The sequence below is a fragment of the Canis lupus genome, chromosome 25 (assembly GCF_048164855.1).
Source record: "Canis lupus baileyi chromosome 25, mCanLup2.hap1, whole genome shotgun sequence".
Taxonomy (NCBI): Eukaryota; Metazoa; Chordata; class Mammalia; order Carnivora; family Canidae; genus Canis; species Canis lupus.
Genome location: NC_132862.1, coordinates 10,597,077 through 10,620,661, shown reverse-complemented (window position 1 = coordinate 10,620,661; position 23,585 = coordinate 10,597,077). Strand labels below are relative to the sequence as shown.

Here is a 23,585-nt window from a genome sequence, read left to right as displayed (position 1 = left end):
TTTCTTTCTTTCTTCCTTTCTTTCATTCATTCATTCATTCATTCGAGATTTAGTTTATGACAGATCCTGAATAGAACACTGGGGATATATATTTCAATGAGTGAATGAAGTTGTATTCCTGGTGCAATGATCCTCACAACCTAGGAGTGTATCTAACCTATGAAATATCCTCAAAGTTATAGAGTTTAACGATAACAACAGGCCCTACATTTCATTTCTTTGGATTCAAATCTATGTAAATTAAAATGTAGTCTATTTGGATTCCCGGGGCTTTTAATATAACTCATTATCAAGACATTTCAATTTTATCACCCACCCAAAAAAAAAATAGCATTTGAACATAAATATTTGAATGCTTTTCATTTTCAATAACCTCTCAGTGTCTATTTTCTAAATGGGGAGTACTTCACATAGGATTTTGTGAGAGTTAATGAAAATAATTAAGTACTTAACACAGTACAGAACACATAATAAGTACTCACTAAATTTTACTTTCCCTTTTTTTTAACCGCTTTCTGGCAAACGGCAAATTTCTCTAAGACTTACTAACTTCTAAAATACACAGTTCACCTTCTGTTCAAGAGAATAAATGTATATTTTTGAAACATATTCTAACTGTAACTTTATGGTAGTCTTAAAAAAAAAAAAAAGTATAGAATTTTTCTTACCAAGTATGGACACACTTGTGATCCAGGACCAAACATAAGTTCACACTGCTTGTTTACATCATACATTAATCCAGGAGGTTGTGAAGATAGATCATAAATTCTTCCATTTGGTCTGTCAAGGAGGCATTCCCCATGACCAGTACTGTGCCAATGACCGAAAATATCGTTAACAGATGTCGATGCATAAAATTCTTTATCACATTTTCTGTGTTCTACACTTTCAAAAAGAGTATCAATATTTCTTTTCATAATTTAAAAACCAATGCATATCAAAGTCAGGAAGAAAACCTCACAATTCACAAAGGACTTTTAACGTGTTTGTTCTCGTTTGAATACTACAATAGCTTTGAAGATACAATTTTTAAAAAGAACAGTGACAAACTAATCAGAATATAATTTTATGAAACCTATTCATATAATCACACTACACTTTTGATCTATTTTGTTGCCCAATAGAAATGCCTTATATTTAATGCCCAAATCATCAAGATGTTAAAAAGTTTTCAAATAATTTAGGAAAGTACATTTAAAGTTCTATATAACAAAACAAGGGAATTTCAGAAAGCATTATTTTGTTTCCACTTTAAAGGGCTAGAGTTTGCGTTTTGGTTCTAGTGCTTCCCAGGATGCATGGCTGTGGACAACTTCCCTGAGTCTCTTCACCTATAATAACAGTGACACTATTCACCTTATAAGTTTCTATTAAAGTGTGTGTGTGTGTATACACATACATATACATATAAAGGACTTAGAAAAGTAGTAAACAGCAGAGGAAATGAGTGTTTATTACTCTTAGCTTGTAATGCAGTGTCTAGTGTACAGGAAACTGAAAATGTCCCATCATCCCAATTGGGTTAAAAACATTTTGTTTCGAAAAAAATAGAAATGAGGGACGCCTGGGTGACTCAGTGGTTGGGCATCTGCCTTTGGCTCAGGGCATGATCCTGCGGTCCCGGGATCAAGTCCTACATCGGGCTCCCTGCATGGAGCCTGCTTCTCCCTCTGCCTCTCTCAATCTGTGTCGCTCATGAATAAAATCTTTAAAAAAAAAAATAGAAACGATCGTTCCATTGCCATAATTTAGAAATCTACAATTTTTTACTGGCTAGAAAGACATTAAATTTTGTCCAAAACTGAACATATAAACTTTAGGGGAAAAAAACGAGCACATACATATTTTTTTTTAATTCCCATGGAGAGAATCCCATTACCCCCTTTCAAAAATAAGGACATTTACTGGTATTTTTAATCAGCATCTCAATTGGCCATTGAACAAAGCTATATGCAATCACATATAGATCAGCAACTGTGTATTATGCTTTTAAATCAACTCTCCAAACAAGAATAATCACTGATAACTTTGGATTATATTTATGAACATATAATCCAAAGCATGCTTTCATTTATTCTCATAGTTCTCATAAAGAGAGGTAACTAGAAAGTGCATAGATTGGTGATTAGAATATGTAGGAAAAAAAAGAATACTTCATTTATACCAAAAAAAAAATTACTTGGAAAGAGTTTGGCCTTGCCTTTTAGCAACTGTCAATAAATAGGACAGAAACACCACTTGGATAAAAGTGGGAATTAAGAAGCCTAGTGGAAGGTGGAGAGATGAGACAAGAAAAATCTGGATCTGCTTCTTCTCTTCAAACCTAGGAAAATCTTCCAAAAGAACATGTAAACATATAGATGCCAGACCTCTCTGGTTGTACTAAGCTACTTCAAAGATTCATAGTTTGACATCAGCTATTGTCTGTCCTTCAAAGGCACCTCAAACATGAGCCTCTCAAACTCCTCTCAAAATATTATTCAGTAGCTTCTGAAAAAATTGAAACACACACACACACACACACACACACACACACACGAAGTGTGAATCTCAGTAGGGCTTTCCTTGAAAAGTTTTCCTAATAGAGCACCTAAACTATTTTACTGTTTTAAAAAAAAAAAAAAAAAGTGGAAGGGAGGGAGGGAGGGAGGGGGAGAGAGAGAGAGAGAGAGAGAGAGAGAAATAGAGAAAGAAAAAGAAAGGCAAAGCTAGCCTCTGACCTGCCCCCTTCCTAAATATTTTATTTTTTAAAAAAATTTTATTTATTTATTCATGAGAGACACAGAGAGAGAGTGAGAGAGAGAGAGAGATAGGCAGAGGGAGAAGCAGGCTCCATGCAGGGAGCCTGACGTGGGACTCGATCCCGGGTCTCTAGAATCACACCCTGGGCTGAAAGCAGTGCTAAACCACTGAGCCACTGGGGCTGCCCCCAAAATATTTTAGAAGTATGTATATACAACCCTTTTCTTATTTTTAAAAATGCATTTGTATAAAGAACACTCTTAAATTTAAACAGAAAAACTAAACAGAAATTGAACCACTTTAAAAGAACAAATGAATTTCAAATTCTATAGTCTAATAAATGTTTCATTTAACTAAAGTAATATAATTTCAGACTTACTCTAGGAATTCAGTGATATATTTCTGACTACATTTTGACCAGGTCCAAGGACTTGTGTGGTAATTTAAAGTTGGAGCCATTACATGATATTGATGTTTACTTCCAGTTTCCTTACATTTAAAACTATCATCATGTGGAACATTAAATCTAAAAATGAAAATAAACACTTAAAAAAAGAATATGAAAATATGAATACAACATTAGTAACAGATCTCTTATAAGGTAAAAGACAAATAAATCCAATCATATTAAAACTTATACTCTTGATCTCTCCCTTTGGGCACTGTAAAACCAGGGCTATCTTCATGTTTAGAAGCACATGATCTGAGAAACACTAGATTATAACTTTGATCAGCAGCACAGTCTGTTGACTTGGTAGCTTGAGTCTAAAGAATCAAAATATGTTGACTCTGGCTCACCTCATCACAATATGGATATAACATTCACATAAATACTTGCAGGTTTCAGCATGCATATCCTAAGAGGTGTGTAGGTAGATTACATAAAAGCGATACCACACTCATTTGTAGATCACTGACTATTTACTACAGTATCAAAATTTCTTTTCTTTTCTTTTTTTTTTTAAATTTCTTGATAGAAAAGAACCCCTAATTCTTTATCATTCTATAGCATCCGTCTGTTTTACACGAAACAGGCTACGTACTGTTTCCAGTCTATACTCAGTGATTACTGATAGAACTGGAATAACAAAAACCTTCCTAAAGGGCAACCAAATCTTTGTAAGATCAAGGATTTTAGATAATTAGCTGGCCAGCAGCAGAGCCTATGCATTCTTTTGAGGACCTAAGTATGAACTTGCATTTAGAAGGAACACTGAATCCACCTAACTCAGCTCTTTGCCTGCTGAGATTTGTACTTAAAAATCAGTCTTTCAATTAAGCTACCTACCCATATTCTAAAGACACCCAAAGAGTTTTTCAGGAAGAAAATAAATGTCTAAGATGGCAGTCTCTGCGAGAACAGTTTTCCATTAGTTAGTAGCCTTGGAAATCAGCTAACAGTACTTTCCAGATGTTACTGCAATGCATCTACGGCCCTCAGGTAAGCTCCTGATCCCATCTCTCCCTCACTCAAACAATTGGAGTGTACACCTTGCTGATAATCCTGAAACATAACGGTGCTAAAAGGGAACTGAAGAGGCACTAGTTCAATAAAAATGATTTCCACTTGAAATTATTCCTGTTGGATACCCTAATGATATAAGGCATGACCAGGGAAAGAAAATGTAGTGAAACTAAAAGAGGCAACTCTAGCCTCAATTCCTTATTAGCGTATAAACAAGAAATCCCAAGAATGCTGGGGGTACACATATGGAAACCTTTCAGAGGATGAGTTTGTAGGGGTTTCTGACTTTCCATGGGAGCTCCGAGGCTATCACGGGGAATCATGGCCTGCATTCTTAGAGCATAGAACCCCAGTAGAATTTTTAATAATGCAGGAACAGATAGAACCCTTCATTTGTACAAACAAAAAACAAAAAACAAAACCAAAAAACAACAACTATGAAGCTGGAGAAATAACTTTTAAAAAAATCTCTTAATGATTAAGAAATTCCCACATGCCACATTCTCTGCTGGGGCTCTGAGCTATAAGAGCAACAAGTGAGTTGGTATTACAAATATTATTGGGAGTTCCCCAGAACCAGAAGCCCCTGCAGGCCCTCCCATAAGATGGAAGAGGACAGTACCTGGTCATGTATGGGATAACAAGGGATAGAGGCCAGAAGTGCTGGTCATGTAATCCAATACAGTAAATGAAATAAAAATTCCCAAGTTCTAGTTCTTTGCTTAGTCTGTTGATCTGTGCAGCCTGTCTGACCTAACAGATCACAAAAGAGCCAGAGTTAGCATTTCAGGGATGAAAATTACACTAACAATATTTTTAAAGACATAAAGCTGCTAATTACTCAATTGAAGATGGAATTGTAGGCATTCTGTGCAATGATTAATAGAAAGCACATCACTGAGGTAGCAGAAGGTACTTACACATGCCCGAGCTCGTGGGCGATGGTAAAGGCAGCGCTGAGTCCATTTTCTTCACTAATAGAGCAGCTCCGTAAAGGATCACATAGGGTACCTAACTCTGCTAAACCTGAAAAATTTCATGTTTGTATTTCAAAATGGGAAGTATCAAATTATAAAGAACTAAATTTTAAAGCTTTTACTATTGGCAATACTACTTAGAAATGGATACAGAGTTGGCTATTAATATCACAAATATTTTATAAGGTGAAGGAAACAAGAATAGAATGATTTATCTGCAGCTGAAATCTTTCTAAGCCAATTCTTGGATTCTTTTACTGAAGAAAATAAACCAAAATATGGGGTGAACAATTCTTAAAAAAAAAAAAAAAAAAAAAAAAGGAAGAGGATGTTCGCAAATTGAATTTAAATAACAATTTTTTATTTTTTTTTTAAATCTTTTTTTTTTAATTTTTATTTATTTATGATAGTCACAGAGAGAGAGAGAGAGAGGCAGAGACATAGGCAGAGGGAGAAGCAGGCTCCATGCACCGGGAGCCTGACGTGGGATTCGATCCTGTGTCTCCAGGATCGCGCCCTGGGCCAAAGGCAGGCGCCAAACCGCTGTGCCACCCAGGGATCCCTAAATAACAATTTTTTAAAAAGAGGAAAAAAAGTTTGTTATAGGAAGGATGAGGTTTTAGGCAACATTAGCGTAGAGACTAGACAAATCAATGAAAGTTGGTAAAAGAACTAATATAGAAGATACCACAGAACACTATAAATTAATGAATTTGCTTTACTATTTAAAGTTTTGAGGCAGCATACAATTATTCAGCTTTAATTAAATGAGTGATTATATGTTAACTGCACAGAATAGCACCTGGCATCTAAAATGTGTTAAATAAAATTATTGACATATTAAAGGTACCCAATAATTTTGTAAATGTTTAGAAAATGTATCCTATTAAGATCTATTCACTCTTTAATATGAAGAACATCACGCAATGCCAACTTGCTGCTGAAAGAGCTGATATAATCCAGAATAAGAAATTGAAAATAAGTGTTCCTTACAACAATCCATAGTCCATCAACTCAGTTGACATTTATTTACCGTGATGGCATAGTTTTTGCTATTATTCTTCAGAATTTTATTGTAAGTTATCTGCTCTCCTAAGGACAATCCCTTTCATAAAAAAGCAGAATTTTTCATATATAACCAGTTGCTTACTGTAAAGTTTTTGCATTTAGAAAGTTCTTAATATACAGTAGACCTGTATTAACTACTGTGCTTTAGATCTATACTCCTCTGTATTCTTTCATTTATAAAACTTAAAAGCATGCACATTTTCCTAATATTATGGTAATTTCCTAACAATGAGAAATGTTTTCTCGTGCTTTAAAAAACACTGAACTGAGGAATCTAAAAATGCCAGAAAAATTCAGATGAACATGTTCAATTACCAATACTTCTTTCCTTAATAAACAAAAGTATTTGCTCTCTTTCTGAACCCATAGCCAAAGGCATTGCTTGGGCAAAGATCCCCCCAAATAACATTTTCTTAATTAGAATCAAAGTAAAAAATGAGCAAGGAAAAAAACGAGAAAGATTATTTAACAGTCTGCTCTCCCAAGTATGCAAGAATTATTGTTTTACTAAAGTATGACTTCTTACTTTATGTGCCATTTTTTAGACAGTTTTGGTCAATTTTATATTTCTCCTTTAGTAGAGGTTAAAACTAAACACATTTTTATTGAATATCTTGCTATTCCTGCGCCTTCTTTAGTCTTTTCAATCTGTTAAGTGGCTCAATTTCCATATATTCATTTCTAAGACTACATAGATATTTCAAAAAAAATATTGACTATCATCAAATTTTATGTTTCATGCTTAAAGATGAATATATTCCAAGCTAACCTGCCCTGTTCTATTCACTATGTGTCTTTTTGTGTCAGTGCCATACTCTCTTGATTACTGTAGTTTTGTAGTATAATTTGAAATCTGGGATTATGAAACCTCCAGCCTTGTTCTTCCATATCTGAAAGCTTTAAAAATTATTATTTTTTTTTTTTTAGGAAGAGGAGGAGAAAGGGAGGGAATGGTAGGGAGGGGCAGAGGGAGACAGAAAATCTTAAGCAGGCTCCATGCCCAGAGTGGAGCCCAATATGGGGCTCAATCTCAGAACCCTGAGATTATGACCTGAGCCAAAATCAAAGTCAGATGCTTAACTGACTGAGCCACCCAGGTGTCCCATACCTCTGGTCTTTTTGATGACCATTATTCTAACAGATGTGGAGTGTGATTTTGATTTACACTTCCCTAACTAGTGATTTTGTGCATTTTTCATATATTTGTTCCATTTGTATGTCTTCTTTTGAGATTCATATCCATAATAACATTGTCATGTCTGTTAGTAATATGTAATCCTAATGAATAATTTAACTTTTTGAAATTAGTTGGATACTTAACTGAGCCATCTAGATGCCCCTGAAATCATTTATTAGTGTAATGATAATGAGAGCTGACCTGGGTTTATTATGTATGTTATACTATTGTAAGGTTTTATGTGATAGAACTCATTTATTCTTCATAGCAAATCTATGAAGCTAAGAGTAACTTTCAGTTTCATAGATGAGTACAAGTCACGTGCTCAAGGCTGTACAATTTGTATTAACACAAGGATTAGTATTTTGTCATCTAAAACATGTGGAAAAATCACTAAGTATCCTGCTATCTATTATCTTTTGTAGATATCATTGCCCAGTCTTTGAACCCTTTTTGAAAAGCATGTTGAAAATGGTTTTCCTTTTTTTTTTTTTTTAAGATTTTATTTATTTATTCATGAGAGACAGAGAGAGAGAGAGAGAGAGAGGCAGAGACACAGGCAGAGGAAGAAGCAGGCTCCATGCAGGGAGCCTGACGTGGGACTCGATCCCGGGTTTCCAGGATCACACCCTAGGCTGAAGGCAGTGCTAAACCACTGAGACACCCAGGCTGTCCGGTTTTCCTTCTTTAAAATGGCTAGATTGGGTGACTCTGTGCAGCTTCTTGAACTTCTAAAAATAGGGAGCCTGTATCAGATTTGGGCCCAAGCTACTTTATTCTATCTCTGACCACTTTTATATATATATATACATATATATATTTTTTTTTTCTGACCACTTTTATAGAACCCCATATTAGCTTGAGTGAATTTAGGTACAAACCATCAATTAGCTGCTTGGTGCCATGATGTTATATATTCACTTTGATTTGTTTTTGTTCTTGCCTGTTTATGGGCATATTTTGAGTTGGGTCTTTAATCATATACAAAACATATTTCCATGGATCTGTATGTGATTAAAATGGTTAGCTTGTTGGTGGGAATGTAAATTGGTGCACCACTATGGAAGACAGTATGGAATCGTTCCCTCAAAAAACTAGAAATAGAAAGATTATGTGATCCAGCAATTCCGTTTTTGGCTATTTACCTGAAAACAAAAACACTAATTTGAAAAGATATATGCATTCCTATGTTCACTGCAACATTATTTACAATAGCCAAGATATGGAAACTACCTAATTGCTAAGATTACTGATAGATGAATGGATAAAGAAGATGTGATATATAAGTATACAATAGATTATTCAACCATAAAAAAGAATGAAATCTTGTCATTTGTGATAACACAGATGGATTTAGAGTATTTATGCTAAGTAAGGTAAGTCAGAGAAATACAAACACCATTTAATTTTACTTATATGTGAAATCTACAAAACACCATTTAATTTTACTTATATGTGAAATCTACAAAACAAGCAACCAACCAGTTTGATCAATACGGAGAACAAACTGGTAGTTGCCATGGAGGGTAGGGAGTGGGTGAAAAAGGTGAAGGGGATTAAAAAGTACAAACTTCCATTTATAAAATAAATCACAGAAATATAAAGTACAGCATAGGGAATAAGCCAACAATACTATAATAACTTAATAACTGTGCTGATATATAATAGCTTATCACAGTAAGCATTTCACAATGTATATGTAAATGTTGACTAACTATAAGGTACAAGTGAACCTAATATTGTGTGATAATTATACTAAAATTAGAAAAAGGAAGGAAACATGCTTTTTAGGACTCAATACTTAGGATTAAATTTTCTGCCAAGAACCTATGGCAAATATTCTTAACAGTGTAACTTTATTAGTATTCCCTAAAGAAAAAAATTATTGAAAAGTAAGGATAATTGCCATAATTCACAAATGATATGAGTGTCCATGAGATTTTGAGTGATGAATCAGTGGCTAGAATTAAAATCAATAAACAAAATAGTCTATTGCATTTCTATTAATCAGTATTCTATGCTCTTTACAATAAAAAAGTCTAACAAAATTTGTGTATGACTAGCATGAAAGAAAACATGTATTACTGAAAGACATTTAAAAAGATCTACATAAATGGACAGATAATGTTTTATAATGAGTTGAAATGCAGATCTAAAATTTTTTTATGGAAAAACAAAGTCTAAGAATAGCCAAAATACTGTTGCCAAAAATAAGGTAAAGTTATATACCCTGCCAATTAGTAGGATTTATTACAGGGCTACAAAAATTAAAATACAATTGATTCTTGAACAACATGGGAATTAGGGACACCAACCCTGTGCAGTGAAAAAGGATATAACTTTTGACTCCCAAAACCATAATGGCCAACAGCTGACCAGAAGCCTTAAAATAAAAGAATTACTGACACATGTTTTGTGTATGAATTATACATTGAATTCTTACAATAAAGCTAAAGAAAATAATAAGTAAAATAGATTTACAATGCTGTACTGAGTGAAACAATCTATGTGTTAGTCTCTGTTGCAATTTGACCTGCGCAGCTCAAACCATGTTGTTCAAAGGTCAACTGGTAGAGTAGAATTGGTACATAAACTAGGAAAGTAATTAATGGAATGGAAGAATGATTTGCAGACACTCATGCAAATATAAAATTTTTAGGAGACTGCAGTTACTAAGTAAAGGAAGTGAACTATTCGATGTATGGTCTGAGGAAACTATCTAAATAGAAAAGGAACAAAACTAGGTCTGTATCTAGTTTTATCCCAAATAGTTTAGAAATTTAAACATGAAAGGACCAATTTTTAAATGTTTATAAGAAAACAGGATATGTTTAGACTTTGAGTTACAGAAGGGTGTTTTTTTTTTTAAGATTTTATTTTTTTTATTCATGAGAGACAGAGAAGGAGGCAGAGACATAGGCAGAGGGTGAAGTAGGTTCCTTGCAGGGAGCCCGATGTGGGAATCCTACCAGGACCTCAGAATCACGACCTGAGCCAAAGGCAGACACTTAACCACTGAGCCACCCAGGCATAACAAATATAAAATTGCTATACATTCAGTTTTTACACCTTTTCGCAAACACACAGAAACAAAAACTAAGCAACAAATTATTGAAGGGTATCTGTGATACACAGAAGCCAAAATGGATTTAGTATCACAAAGTTATAAATAACATCTAAAAAGCAGTAAGACAGTCCAATTTGCTGGCATATAGTTTTTCATAATATTCTCTTATAATTGTATTTCTGTGGTGTTGTTATTTCTCTTCTCTCGTTTGTGATTTATTTGGGTCCTTTCTCTTTTTGATAAGTTCAGCTAGGGGTTTATCAAATTTATTAATTTTTTCAAAGAAACAGATCCTGGTTTCATTGATCTGTTCTATTGTTTTCTTAGTTTCTGTGCCATTTATTTCTGTTTCTAATCTTGATTATTTCCCTTCTTCTACTGATTCTAGGCTTTGTTTTTCTATCCTTTATGTGTAAAGTTAGATTTATTTAAGATTTTTCTTATCAAAACTACAAGGAGATATCACCTCACACCTGTCAGAATGGCTGAAACTAATAACTCAGGAAACAACAGGTGTTGGCAAGGACACAGAGAAAAGGAAACCCTTTTGCACCATTGGTGGGAACACGAACTGGTGAGCCACTCTGGAAAACAGCATGGAGGTTCCTCAAAAAGTTAAAAATAGAACTACCCTATGATCCAGCAATTGCCTTAGTAATAACTAGTGAATAACTAGTACCTAAAGGATATAAAAATACTGATTCTAAGGGATACATGTACCCTGACATTTATAGCAGCATTATCCACAATAGTTAAGTTATAGAAAGAGCCCAAATGTCTATTGAATGATGAGTGGATTAAAAAATTGTGGGGTGTTTTGTGTGTGTGTGTGTGTGTGTGTGTGTGTGTGTGTATGCCATATGATCTTACTCATGTGGAATTTAAGAAACAAAACAATCATGGAGGGGTAGGAAAAGCAGGAAACAACAGACTCTTGGCTATAGAAAACAAACTGATGGTTACCAGAGGAGAGGTGGGGAGGGGGAGCTGGGATGGGTTAAACAGGTGATAGGGATTATGAAGGGCACTTGCTATGATGAGCACTGGGTGTGGTATGGAGTATGGAGGTGCTAAATCACTAAAGTCTATATTCGCAATTAATATTACTCTGCATGTAACTGGAATTTAAATGAAAACTTGGGAAAAAATTTAGTAAAAATAAAAATAAATAAAAAGCAGAAGAAAATGACAAACACCACAGTGGGAAAATGAAAATCTTTTCATATCTATTGGCTATTTATATTTCCTTTACTCTGAGGAATGAAAGAAATATGACAAACTCAATTATGGAACTGAAAATTAGTACTATAATGAAATATATTACATTTAGATTGGCAAAATGAGAAATCTGAAGATACCTTGGGTTGAGAAGGACATAATCAAAAGAAATGTTTATACACTATTGATAAAGAGATCAAGTGGCACAATCACTCTAAGATATACCAAAGTTGAACATGAGCACATTTAAATGCATAACATTTTAATTGTAGGAATATACCCTAGATTTTAAGGTTAAGTTCATAATGAAAACCTGGAACTGGCCCAAATATCATGATAGCATGTAGATATGTAAACTGAGGATGAATTATTATACAGGAGTGAAAATTCATGAACTACAACTACAATGCTCAAGAAAGAACCAAAACCAAACAATTCCTTTTATGAACACTGATATATAGAACTATGTTTCAATATGGATGAAAGGAACTAGAACATATAAAATTCATGGTATTAGCTACCTCTTAGAGACATGCAAAGGGATAGAATAAGGACTTAGCGCAGGCCATATGATTGTATTAAGTTTGGCTCTTAAATTTGGTGGTAGATTTAAGGCTATTCGTTTTATTATTTTGCTTTAAATTTGCAAATAGTTTATATGTATGTAGTAACTGGCACAGTATCAGTTCTTATTCTTTAATATGTACTGAAGCAGAAGCTAATAATGACTATCAGTAATGAAGACAATCAAAATGATTACAATGTAAAATAAAAGGAAAACATTTTAAACAATTCAGTAAACAATTATAGAAATTCTATTAAAGATTTTTTTATTTGAAAGAGAGGGAGAACACGCAAGCTGTGCAGAGGGGTAAACAAAGTCTTAAGCCGACTCCGTGCTGAGCACCGGGCTCGATCTCATGACCTGAGAGCATAACCTGAGCCAAAACCAAGAGTCAGATGCTTAACCAACTGTGCCACGCAGGCACCTAAGTTATATGTAATTTGCAAAGTAACTTACCCAATGTGTCACATTTCTCTCTAGCTCCACAAATGTCTTCCCTTAAAACAAAAAATTTTGAAGCATTTTCAGAAAGTATTTTTCAACAAGTCAAAACAAAAAGAAGCTTGAACTATATGATGTGACTATTAGCACCAACTCACTTCCAAATTCAGTCTTATTAAGCTCTCAATAATTTAGACCTAGGGTAATACAGCATTTGTATATACCAATAAGCAACAGGTGCTACATAAAAGTGACTACTAAAAAGAGCTGAAGTTTAACCACATTCAGCAATAAGCTCTGTATCTTTCACCTCTCTGCCTTTACTTATGCTGTGGGATGTAGTTTTTGCTTTTCTAGATGCTCCAACTCATTATGAGCTTCAGCTATTATACTCCACCACAAATAATGTTCTCAGACATTACCAAATTGCTTAATTTTTTTTTCTTCTGCATTACTTAGTCTGTAAGCATTCAATTTGACAGTTCTCTTGTCTTTCCTTATGGTCTTCCCTATTCTAGCCTTTTTTATAACTCCCATCTTGTAATTCATTATCTCCAATTTTTGTTGCTTGGCCTCTAACTATAATCCAGGGAAGAACCATGGACTGATGATATAATATGGTGGATAAAATTAAGTCAATTCTGCTTTAGTTCTGAAAAGAGATAAAGCACACAGACTACACGTCACCTATTTTACATTGACCAAGTGTTTCATTTCAGAGTTTTCGAAAGTGGAGATTGCAGAGTTTGACCTCTAAGTGGAACAATTATTTCCTTTTGTCTACCAACCAATCCTAAGACCTAAATATCCCAGTAGCCATCAGTGTTGCTGAAGCGAAGGCATGAATTAACAATGTATAGTGGTGCTTGTAAAATGGACAATCATTTTATAATAGCAGAAGTAAGCAAGTTGAGAAAGACCCTCATAAATGCAGCCTAGTAATTAAGATACATATTGAACACCAAAACGAGGAACAGATTATTTTTAAACTACAAGAAGTCCAAAAGGTGGACAACCAATTAAATCCAAAAGCCCTTTCCAAGTGATTGAGGATCAAGGGGGATATGAACATAACCTGTATCCAGTTCCATAACTAAGTTCATTTGTAATTATTTTTCATAATTCTGTCACTAATAAAGAAATTATTTTATTTGGGTCAATCCATTACTCAGCAACCTAACATTGCTAATTTCCTAAGGAATCAACTAGCATTGCAAGAACAAGATTTCCATACAGTAGTATCTTTTGCCATACAAGTTCTCAAGAACACTTCTGTACATTATCAATAAAGCATTAAGGTAACAAGAAGTATCAGTGATCATGCGCAAGAGAAAGGGTAAACAACTGCAGCTGGATAAGTTATTTCTGAAACTGTACCTAGTGATAAGAACAGCAGTGTCATGGTGAGAAGGGTGAGCATCATCAAGAACATTCTGAGTTTGCTGCCACAAACAGAAGTTGCGCAATGTGGTAGCTGCATTGTAACTGATGACTGGTCCTTCCTACGGGGGAAAAAAAAAAAAAAGAGTAATTCATTATTACACAAAATATCTGCAAGCCTCTTTTCTCTCCAAGCTTGTCAGCATCCTTGCAGTTTACCAATAGCATTTTTAGAGGCAAATGAAGTGGCATTTCTCCCTCATATTTATTCAAAAATATTTTAGCAATACTTAAGACTTGATGATCAAAAGGAGATCTAGGGAGACCTTTTCAATGTAACCATCCAATTTTTAGGATCAAAAGATTTCTAAAAACTGTATTTTAAAACTTTCAATTTCAAAAGGGAATACATCATTGCTTTTAAACCTTAAGTTTTTAAGTTGTTATTACTTCCTTTGAAAAGTTTATTTCCATTACAACATAAAAAGTTAATCTCACTCTTTTTTAAATTAAGTTTTTAAATGTAAATTTTAGAAATATCTCATTTCTAACAACTTTGTGATCTACATGTATTGTTACTAGGAGCCTCTACAATTAAGATGACTAACTTTAGGCCGGTTTCTTACCTGTTCATTATGAATTACAACTAATTTTACAATTACTATGTTGATGAGATTTCCAATACTTGAGTCCTTGTAGATTGCTGCAACCTGCAAGGAAGAAATTGTAGGATTATCTGCATTGTGGAAGATTAAGCAGCATCAGAGTTCTAGTTCTCAATAGAACTGCACTTAATTATTAATATTGACCTTTCAAGGGCTGTGCTATAATGAGACTATGTACTATCTTAGTGTTAAAATCTTATTATGTATACTTTAGGATTTTCCAAGACACTTCTTTAAATGTTGTAAATGTAAATTTTGATGTAGTAACTGCCAACAAAACTATACTGAACGTTTTATTTAAAACACTCATTTAGATGCCTAAGTGAGTTATTTCTTCTCAAACATAAATTGAAACCAGTCCTAGAACATCATATCTCTGATTTAGCTGCACATTGGAATTTCCTATGGACCTTTTCACAAATCCAGATGCCCAGGCCACATCCCTTACAAATTAAATCAAAATCTATAGGATTGAGACCCAAGCATCAGTATCTTTTAAATTTCCCCTTTATTTTTAATATTTTATTTATTTATTCATGAGAGACACAGAGAGAGAGAGAGAGGGAAGGAGAGAGGCAAAGACACAGGCAGTGGGAGAAGCAGGCTCCATGCAGAAGCCCGACATAGAACTTGATCCCAGGACTCCAGGATCATGCCTCAGGCTGAAGGCAGGCACTAAACCGCTGGGCCCCCCAGGGATCCCGCCTAAGTTTCCCCTTTTAATGATTCCAATGTGAACCTGAGTTTGAGAACCTGTATCCTTAAACCTACTCCTGAGATCAGTCCATAGATCAGCAGCGTATGTATCACCTAGAGCTGATTAGAAATGCAGAAATGTAGGCCCCACCCTGGACTAGTGAATCAATTTGTATTTGAACAAAATCCTCGAGTAATCTGATCACTCAGAGCCTGGAAAATATTTTAGATGATTCAGCAGGAATTTTACTTCATTCTGTGTCACAATTCATAATTTACATAAGTATTATTTAGATATATAATTTTTAACTATTTTTCTGGTAGTTTTAACTAATATTTTCCACAGTGGCTGCAAATTTCCAATTCTGAGTATGACTATAATTTTTTAGATTTTTTTTTTTTTTATTCATGAGAGAGAGAGAGAGAGAGCAGCAGAGATGGAGGTAGAGGGAGAAGCAGGCTCCATGCAGGGAGCCTGATGCAGGACTCGACCCCAGGATCACTCCCCAGGCTGAAGGCAGGCACAAACCACTGAGCCACCCAGGGATCCCTAGAATTTTTAATGGTTAGCACTACTAGAATCCATGGAAACAGATTCATCCAAAATCCTTTAAGGAATCATAGGAGAAGTCACAGGTCACAACCTGGTCTTTAATTCTCCAAGACAGAAAAATGCAATTCTATGAGGCACTCTACATGGGCTCAGTTTGTGATTCCTGGTTAAGGTGTTAATTCACTAGATTCATCTCCTCTTCTTGTAGCCATCATAAAGGTTTCCACTGCAGTAATAGTTTCTTCCACATCCAATGCCTCTGTCTTGCACTCCTTCAGAGACCCAGTCCCCTTGAGCCCTGGATCACCTGTGCAATGAAAATTGTTTCCAAAGACAGGCAGTAGCCTCTTTGACAATGCCCTTAGTAACCTCTTTTTTGATAGGTCTCGGGCATGGGGAAAAAAGCAAACTAAACTACTAAGACTGTACCAAAATAAAAAGCTTTTGTACAACAAGGACATCATCATCAAAATTAAAGGCAACCTACTACATATTTGCAAATGATATATACAATAGGAATTAGTATCAAAAATATATAAAGAACTTAAAAACAAACTAAAATAGAGCAAAGGACCCGAATAGACATCCTTCCAAAGATGACATACACATTGCCAAAAGACACGTGAAAAGTTGCTTAATATCACTGACCAAGGAAATGCAAACCAAAACCACAAGATAAAACCTTATACCTATCACGAATGGTTAGTATCAAAAAGACAAGAATTAAGTGTTGGTCAAGATGTGGAGAAAAAGGAAACCTTGTGCACCATGGATGAGAATGTAAAGTGGTTGCAACCACTGTAGAAAACTGCATAAAGGTTCTTCAAACAATAAAAATAGGAATAACATATGATCCAGTATTTCCACCACGGGTATTTACCCAAAGAAAACCCTAATTCAAAAAGATAGATCACCTTTATTTATGCTTATTACATTATTATTATTATTATGCTTCTGTATATTGGCTAGTAGAAATAATGCAATCTAAGTGTCCACTGATAGAAGAACGGTTAAAACATGATGTATATATACATAACAGAATATTACTCAGCCATACGAATGAGATGTTGCCATTTGTGAAAACATGGAGGAACCTAGAGGGTATAATGCTAAGTGAAATAAGTCAGACAAAAAAAAAGACAAATACATGTAATTTCACTTATATATGAAATCTAGAAAGCAAAACATTAGTAGACCCATAAATACAGAAGACAAACTGGTGGTTGCAAGAGCGGAGGGGATGGGGAATGGGCAAAATGGGTGAAAGAGTAGGAGGTACAAGTTTCCAGTTATGAAATAAGTCATGGGGATGAAGGGTACTACATAAGGAATAGTCAATGATATTGTTATAGCATTGTACGGTGACAATGGTAGCTAATGGTGAGCACAGCATAACATGAAGAGTTGTTTTATCACTCGAATCACTGTTGTACACTTTGTTAACTATACCTCATTTACAAAAAAAAAAAAAAAAAAAAAGTTTCTGAAACCAGGATCATCATCTCCTGGACCACTACCAAAGCAACATAGCAATTGCTTCAGGAGGTATTACTACTCTCATCTTTTTGATAAATGTTCAGTATCTACACCCTGCTTTGTTGGCTAGCAAACCAGAGATAAGGAAGACATGGACCCTGGCCTTTTGGAGCTTAGAATTTACTCGAAGTACTAATAGTGGAGCCCTCATTCCATCAGCCAAAGCTGTTTCAAAATAATGAATAACCTACATGACTGCTGCTGCTGTTTCTTTTGCTACGTGGAGTACAATCAAAACCAGAGCCAAAAGCATCTCTGGAAATGCTGACACTGTAGGGTCAGCATGGAATTCAATATACATTCCTGCACCTCTCCTATTGTTTTAGCTGCACAGCCACAAATATTTACAGGTTGGTCTACCAACAGTGGTGCCTTCAGCTTTAGCAAGAGCATTTTTTTTTTTTTTTTTTGGGCAAAAGTGGTCTTGTAGAGTTGAGAGTAAGTTAAGACAGGACAATCAAATGACTGGCAATTTCAAGCAGGTCTGTTAACACAGGAGTATTGCTCGCTTGAAAATGGGAGCTGTGGAAATTTGTAGCTAATTGATATTTTCCATGTAACTTTAAACAATACTTATCTCCCACAGAAAACAAAGTATACCCATACTTGTAACTACAGGGTTATCCTTTGATCCAGTGAGTTTAAAACTGGATGCTTTTCTAAGTCAAATTACAAAATAAATAATACACCTCAAAGGTATGCACTAAGGCTCTTTTCCCCCTTAAAAATGAACAGTTGTGAAGACTTCTATGTCACAGGAGAGCAGGCATTCCCAGTTACCCCATATAGAAAAGAGCTTAAGTACTATGAAGTACCTACATGGCTAATTTCTCCACTCATTGCCCCAAAGATATTGACCAAAAATGACAATCTGGATGTTTTACTGTCAGCTACACAATATACAGTCTTAAAAATTTGAGTTTCAGAAAGAAACATATTGCCCCTTTATTGAAAAATAACAGATCTATAAGGAAGATGTAGTATATATATCTACTATGGAATATTACTCAGCCATACAGAAGAATGAAATCTTGCCATTTGCAATGACATGGATGGAGCTACAGAGTTTTATGCTGAGCGCAATAAATTCATCATATACAAATACCATACAATTTCACGCAAATATGGGATTTAAGAAACAAAACAAACCTATATTTGAGGGGAGGGGGAAGAGGCACACCTGGAAATAAACTATAAAGAACTGATGGTTACCAGAAGAAAGGTGGGTGGGTGGAAATGGATGAAATAGGTGATGGGGACTAATAAGCACACTTGCTATAATGAATTCCAAGTGATGTATGGAAGGTTGAATCACTCAGTTGTACACCTGAAATTAATATTATACTATATGTTAACTGGAACTTAAATAACAACTTAAAAACTCACTGATACGAAAATAGACAGCTCAACTTAATTCTTCATATACACTTCTCCCCCAAAACACCCTCAGATTGATATTTTGCTTTTATACTAAAATGGCATCATGAAGTAACTAAATTAAGGTCATCCTACTTAAATGTAGGCATCTCCCATTGTATGTGCTGACCTTCATCATCTATGTGCTCATATTCAATATATATACCTATATATACATACCTCTTATTATGTTCAGATATTTAAAGGTGCCATTGTATAAATATTCAATTAAATGGAATTGTGAAGCAGGCAGATGATTGATGACAAGGCCCATTTCATTACTCAGAGGCTTTTCTAACTGGCATGTACAATATGCTTCTCTCATCCCCAAACTACCACCCCATATTAGATTGCCATGATGGTGGGCACACCATCCCCAAACTACCACCCCATATTAGATTGCCATGATGGTAGAGTACCATGTTTGCTACTGCTTCATCAATATATTAATAAGTTTATTGGCTGTAGCTCTAACTATTGTATCTATCTTAGGGAATTTCAGCATTCCACCCAAAATCCTTCTAATCAGCTGTTGGTACAAACATTTCTTTCAGAACCCTTATGTGTTTCATGACATTGCCCTGCTATTGTCAACTTGACCATGGCCTCAGAAGTCCTCCGTAGTCAGGAGACCTTGGTTTTAGTTCTAGCTTTATTACTAGTTAGAAGGAAGTTTCTCAACTCTGGAAACGGGTCTATCTACTTTTTGTCTCAATATCTGCAACCACATTGAGGCACTGAGTACTGGGTCACAATGCCCTAGCAAATTAAATTAGTATTTACCAGATGCTGTTGAGGGAGGAGTGTGAAGGACATTTGTCTTAAAGGATAAAATTATTCCCTAGTTTGAGAAACGTTGAGTAAAAAAAGCAGGTATTTTCAGAGTCTCAAATAGGCTAACATATATACATATAATCTATGAGAGGTATTATTTCACATAAATGCTTGAACATTTTTTCCCCTTCTTCCTATGGAACATGTCACAAGACTATTAGCCCATTCCATAGATTACACCTTAGAAAATATTAGATCAGATTTCTAAGGCAACCTCTTGTTCTAAAGAGCCACGCAATATTGATATATAGAACTATAATCACCACATATTAGAGTTCTGCATTTTAGAATTTTTATTGATCTAATTGAAATGTATTGAAACTTTTTAAGTATTTCTTTCCCTGGCATATCTGGTTTCTTTATAGGTCTCATAGAACAGTAATTCATAAACATTTAGCTAAAAAGGTAGAGATGAAATGGTATAAATTGTTACTTAAATATTTTAAGAAAATTCTAGGCAAAATACACTTTATGCAAATCATGAAGTTACTAACACCATTGACCATACACTTTATGCAAATCATGAAGTTACTAACACCATTAATTGACCAACTATTTTGAAATAATTCATGTATAGAGTTTCAGCAAATGTACATATATGATATACCTAGAGACTATCTTCATTTTTATTATTTTAGTCATTTTTAAGATAACTGACATATTAGTTTTAGCTATATATACAATGATGTATGTATATATTGTGAAATGATAACTACAATAACAACCATTACCACAGTTATTTTTTTCTTGTGATGAGAACTTTTCAGATCTATTCTAAGCAAACTTGCAAACAAAATAATCACCATGTCAACTATTCACTTTGCTGTGCATTACACTCCTAGGACTTATAATTGGAAGTTTGTACCTTTTGACCACCTTCACCTTCAAAATCACCTATATAGGGGCAGCCCGGGTGGCTCAGCGGTTTAGCACTGCCTTTGGCCCAGGGCGTGATCCTGGAGACCCGGGATCGAGTCCCACGTCGGGCTCCCTGCATGGAGCCTACTTCTCCCTCTGCCTGTGTCTCTGCCTCTCTCTGTCTCTCATGAATAAATAAATAAAATCTTTTTTAAAAAAAATAAATAAAAATCACCTATATAAAACTGATTTTAACAAGCAGATTTTGTTTACAAAGATCACTACTCTTGTCAGATCTTTTTGCTCAAATTTAGAAAATGACATTCCACTACATACAAAGTATATATGTGCAGAAAATTAAACTGAAATACTGTATGTCAACTTTATTTCAATTTTAAAAATTAAAATTAAAAAATAACCAGAACATGGAGATGAAGAAAGGAAAAGAAAACATTAACGGTCATACCTAAACCTAAAGTATGAAAGTATATGGTCTTTATTTTAACGTGACTAAAAATTCTCTACCCTGAATAACATGACTGAATGCAATATTAAGTTAGTGTAGTGCAACTTAGGGTTTTAGTCGATAAATGCCTCTAATAGTAACTATATTCTAATAAACAGGGCTAATGCCTGATGATCACATGGTACTCCTTAAATTTACATTGTTAAATCTATAAGAAAGTGAATATCATAAAGCCAAACCTTTGTAAACACAATGGAGTATAGAAGTCTGACTTACAGTAAATATTGTCAGGGTTTATTAAATAACTCACTGAAAACACCAAGGTAAGTCTGTTGCCGAAAGTAACTCCTCTAGTTGACAAATACTTTGGTTGTTTAATTTCAGTAAATGCCATTTTAGCCAAATATTGTCACCCAAATTCTCTAAAGATAAAAGCTTTGGTATAGAAAACAGTTGAACATCTCTGACCATTTAACACAAACTCATTTCATTAGATACACTATACACAATTCTGTTCATCCTTATTTTAATGTTACCAGAAATACTTTGAATAAGAGATCTCTACGCTATTTGTACACAGCATTCTAGTGAATTAAATCACACATTTCTGTATCACATTATGCAGATATTGTTAAACTGTTGAAAGTAAAAAAAAATGTTTAAGACACCATAAATGTTTCCTTTCTGCAGGATGATTAAGAGTAGATAATCCTCTCTCTAAATGGTGTATATAATCCAGTTGGTCAGTGTTGAAGCATTCAGTTGTTTCCCCTATTTTATCTAGAGCCAATACACAAAAACTTCTTCATGACTCTGAACTTTTCTTTAAATGGTTCATAATTATACTTCAAGTCTAAATCATATTTTCTTGTTTTTCCTAAATTTACATTACCAATACCTTGTGTGTGTTTGAATAAATGCAGTTAATGCCTTCTTAAAAAGGAGGACAGAATGTGCAAAATCGGCTCCTTTCTCAACCGGAAACATCTGTGGACACTTTTTTTTTTTTTTTTTAATTTGTATTTATTTATGATAGTCACAGAGAGAGAGAGGCGCAGAGACACAGGCAGAGGGAGAAGCAGGCTCCATGCACCGGGAGCCCTACGTGGGATTCGATCCCGGGTCTACCAGGATTGCGCCCTGGGCCAAAGGCAGGCACCAAACCGCTGCATCCCCATCTGTGGACACTTACATGGAGACAGCATTCCTCTTACCTCTTTAATTTGGAAATAGTATTCATGAGTAGAGATAAAACAAGCTGAACTAGATTTGACCATCTCTACAAGGTGTCCCCAACTGTCCTGTTTACTTAGGACAAAGGGGTTTCCAAGGACATGAGTCTTAACACTAAAACTAGGAAAGTCCCAGGCAAAACAAGGAGAGTCTGTCACTCTTGCTCAGTTTCCTTTCACATGGTTTACATCTGCAAATATAGTTGTGATCATGGCTTTTCACTAACAATAATATATATGCAGAACCATAAAGTCTGCTGACCATCCTGTATCTTTATCTGAACATTCTCTTTTTATGTAAATCCTAGTTAGTTAACATACAGTGTAATATCAGCTTCAAAAGTACCATATAGTGGTTCAACATTTCCATACAATACCTAGTGCTCATCACAAATACCCTCCTTAATCCCCATCACCTATTTCACTCATCTCCCCACCTACCTCCCCCTCTAGTAATCATTAGTTAGTTCTCTATAGTTAAGAGTTCTCCTTGATTTGCCTCTTTTTCCCTGTCCTCATTGTTTCTTAAATTCCACACTTTCTTTTAATGAAAAAGAACAGAGAAAGCATTAAACCCAGGTAATTTATAAATCATCTGAAATTTGATGTCTGAAGAGGAAAGGAAGCATGTATCAAACCCAAACCACCTCAGAAGACAAGACTCTCAATTTTTCCTCCTACCTACCTACACTTGGAATGCTTCCCCTCTTCCTTAAACCCACTGCAGTATGTCTCCTTATGGATGAAAGCTCAACACAACTGGTTGACTAGATCTACAAACATCTAATCTTCAACTGAAACTGGCTCTCCTAGTGGAACTAAGAGCCTGGAACATGATTCGCGCTCACATTGGGCTACTGTGTCAAGCAATCTGAGCAGCTGATTTACTTTCTATGAAGTCAAAAGGTCTATTTCGCCCTTGATGAACTGTGGTTTAAAACTCCCATAGAAGGGAAGGGAGAAGAAATGGGTAGGAAATATTAGAAAGGGAGACAGAACATAAAGACTCCTAACTCTGGGAAATGAACTAGGGGTGGTGAAAGGGGAGGAGGGCGGGGGGTGGGGGTGAATGGGTGGCGGGCACTGAGGGGGGCACTTGACGGGATGAGCACTGGGTGTTATTCTGTATGTTGGCAAATTGAACACCAATAAAAAATAAATTTATTATTAAAAAATAATAAAAAAAAATAAAACTCCCATAGACAACTTCAAGAATCTCCGGGTTATGC

At 35.0% G+C, this 23,585-nt stretch overlaps 1 protein-coding gene across 4 annotated transcripts in view; it reads right to left on the bottom strand.

Annotated features, from left to right (window-relative positions):
• Positions 1–23,585, bottom strand: part of ADAMTS20 (ADAM metallopeptidase with thrombospondin type 1 motif 20) — a 162,665-nt gene that overhangs the window by 98,942 nt on the left and 40,138 nt on the right. For all 4 annotated transcript variants that reach the window (XM_072798274.1, XM_072798277.1, XM_072798276.1 and 1 more), the window contains exons 5-10: positions 14,727–14,810; positions 14,098–14,222; positions 12,736–12,776; positions 5,128–5,233; positions 3,122–3,268; positions 669–810 (exon numbers count right to left, since the gene is read on the bottom strand). In XM_072798274.1, coding sequence (XP_072654375.1) covers positions 669–810; positions 3,122–3,268; positions 5,128–5,233; positions 12,736–12,776; positions 14,098–14,222; positions 14,727–14,810 — 645 coding nt within the window. The remainder of the gene's footprint in view (positions 1–668; positions 811–3,121; positions 3,269–5,127; positions 5,234–12,735; positions 12,777–14,097; positions 14,223–14,726; positions 14,811–23,585) is intronic.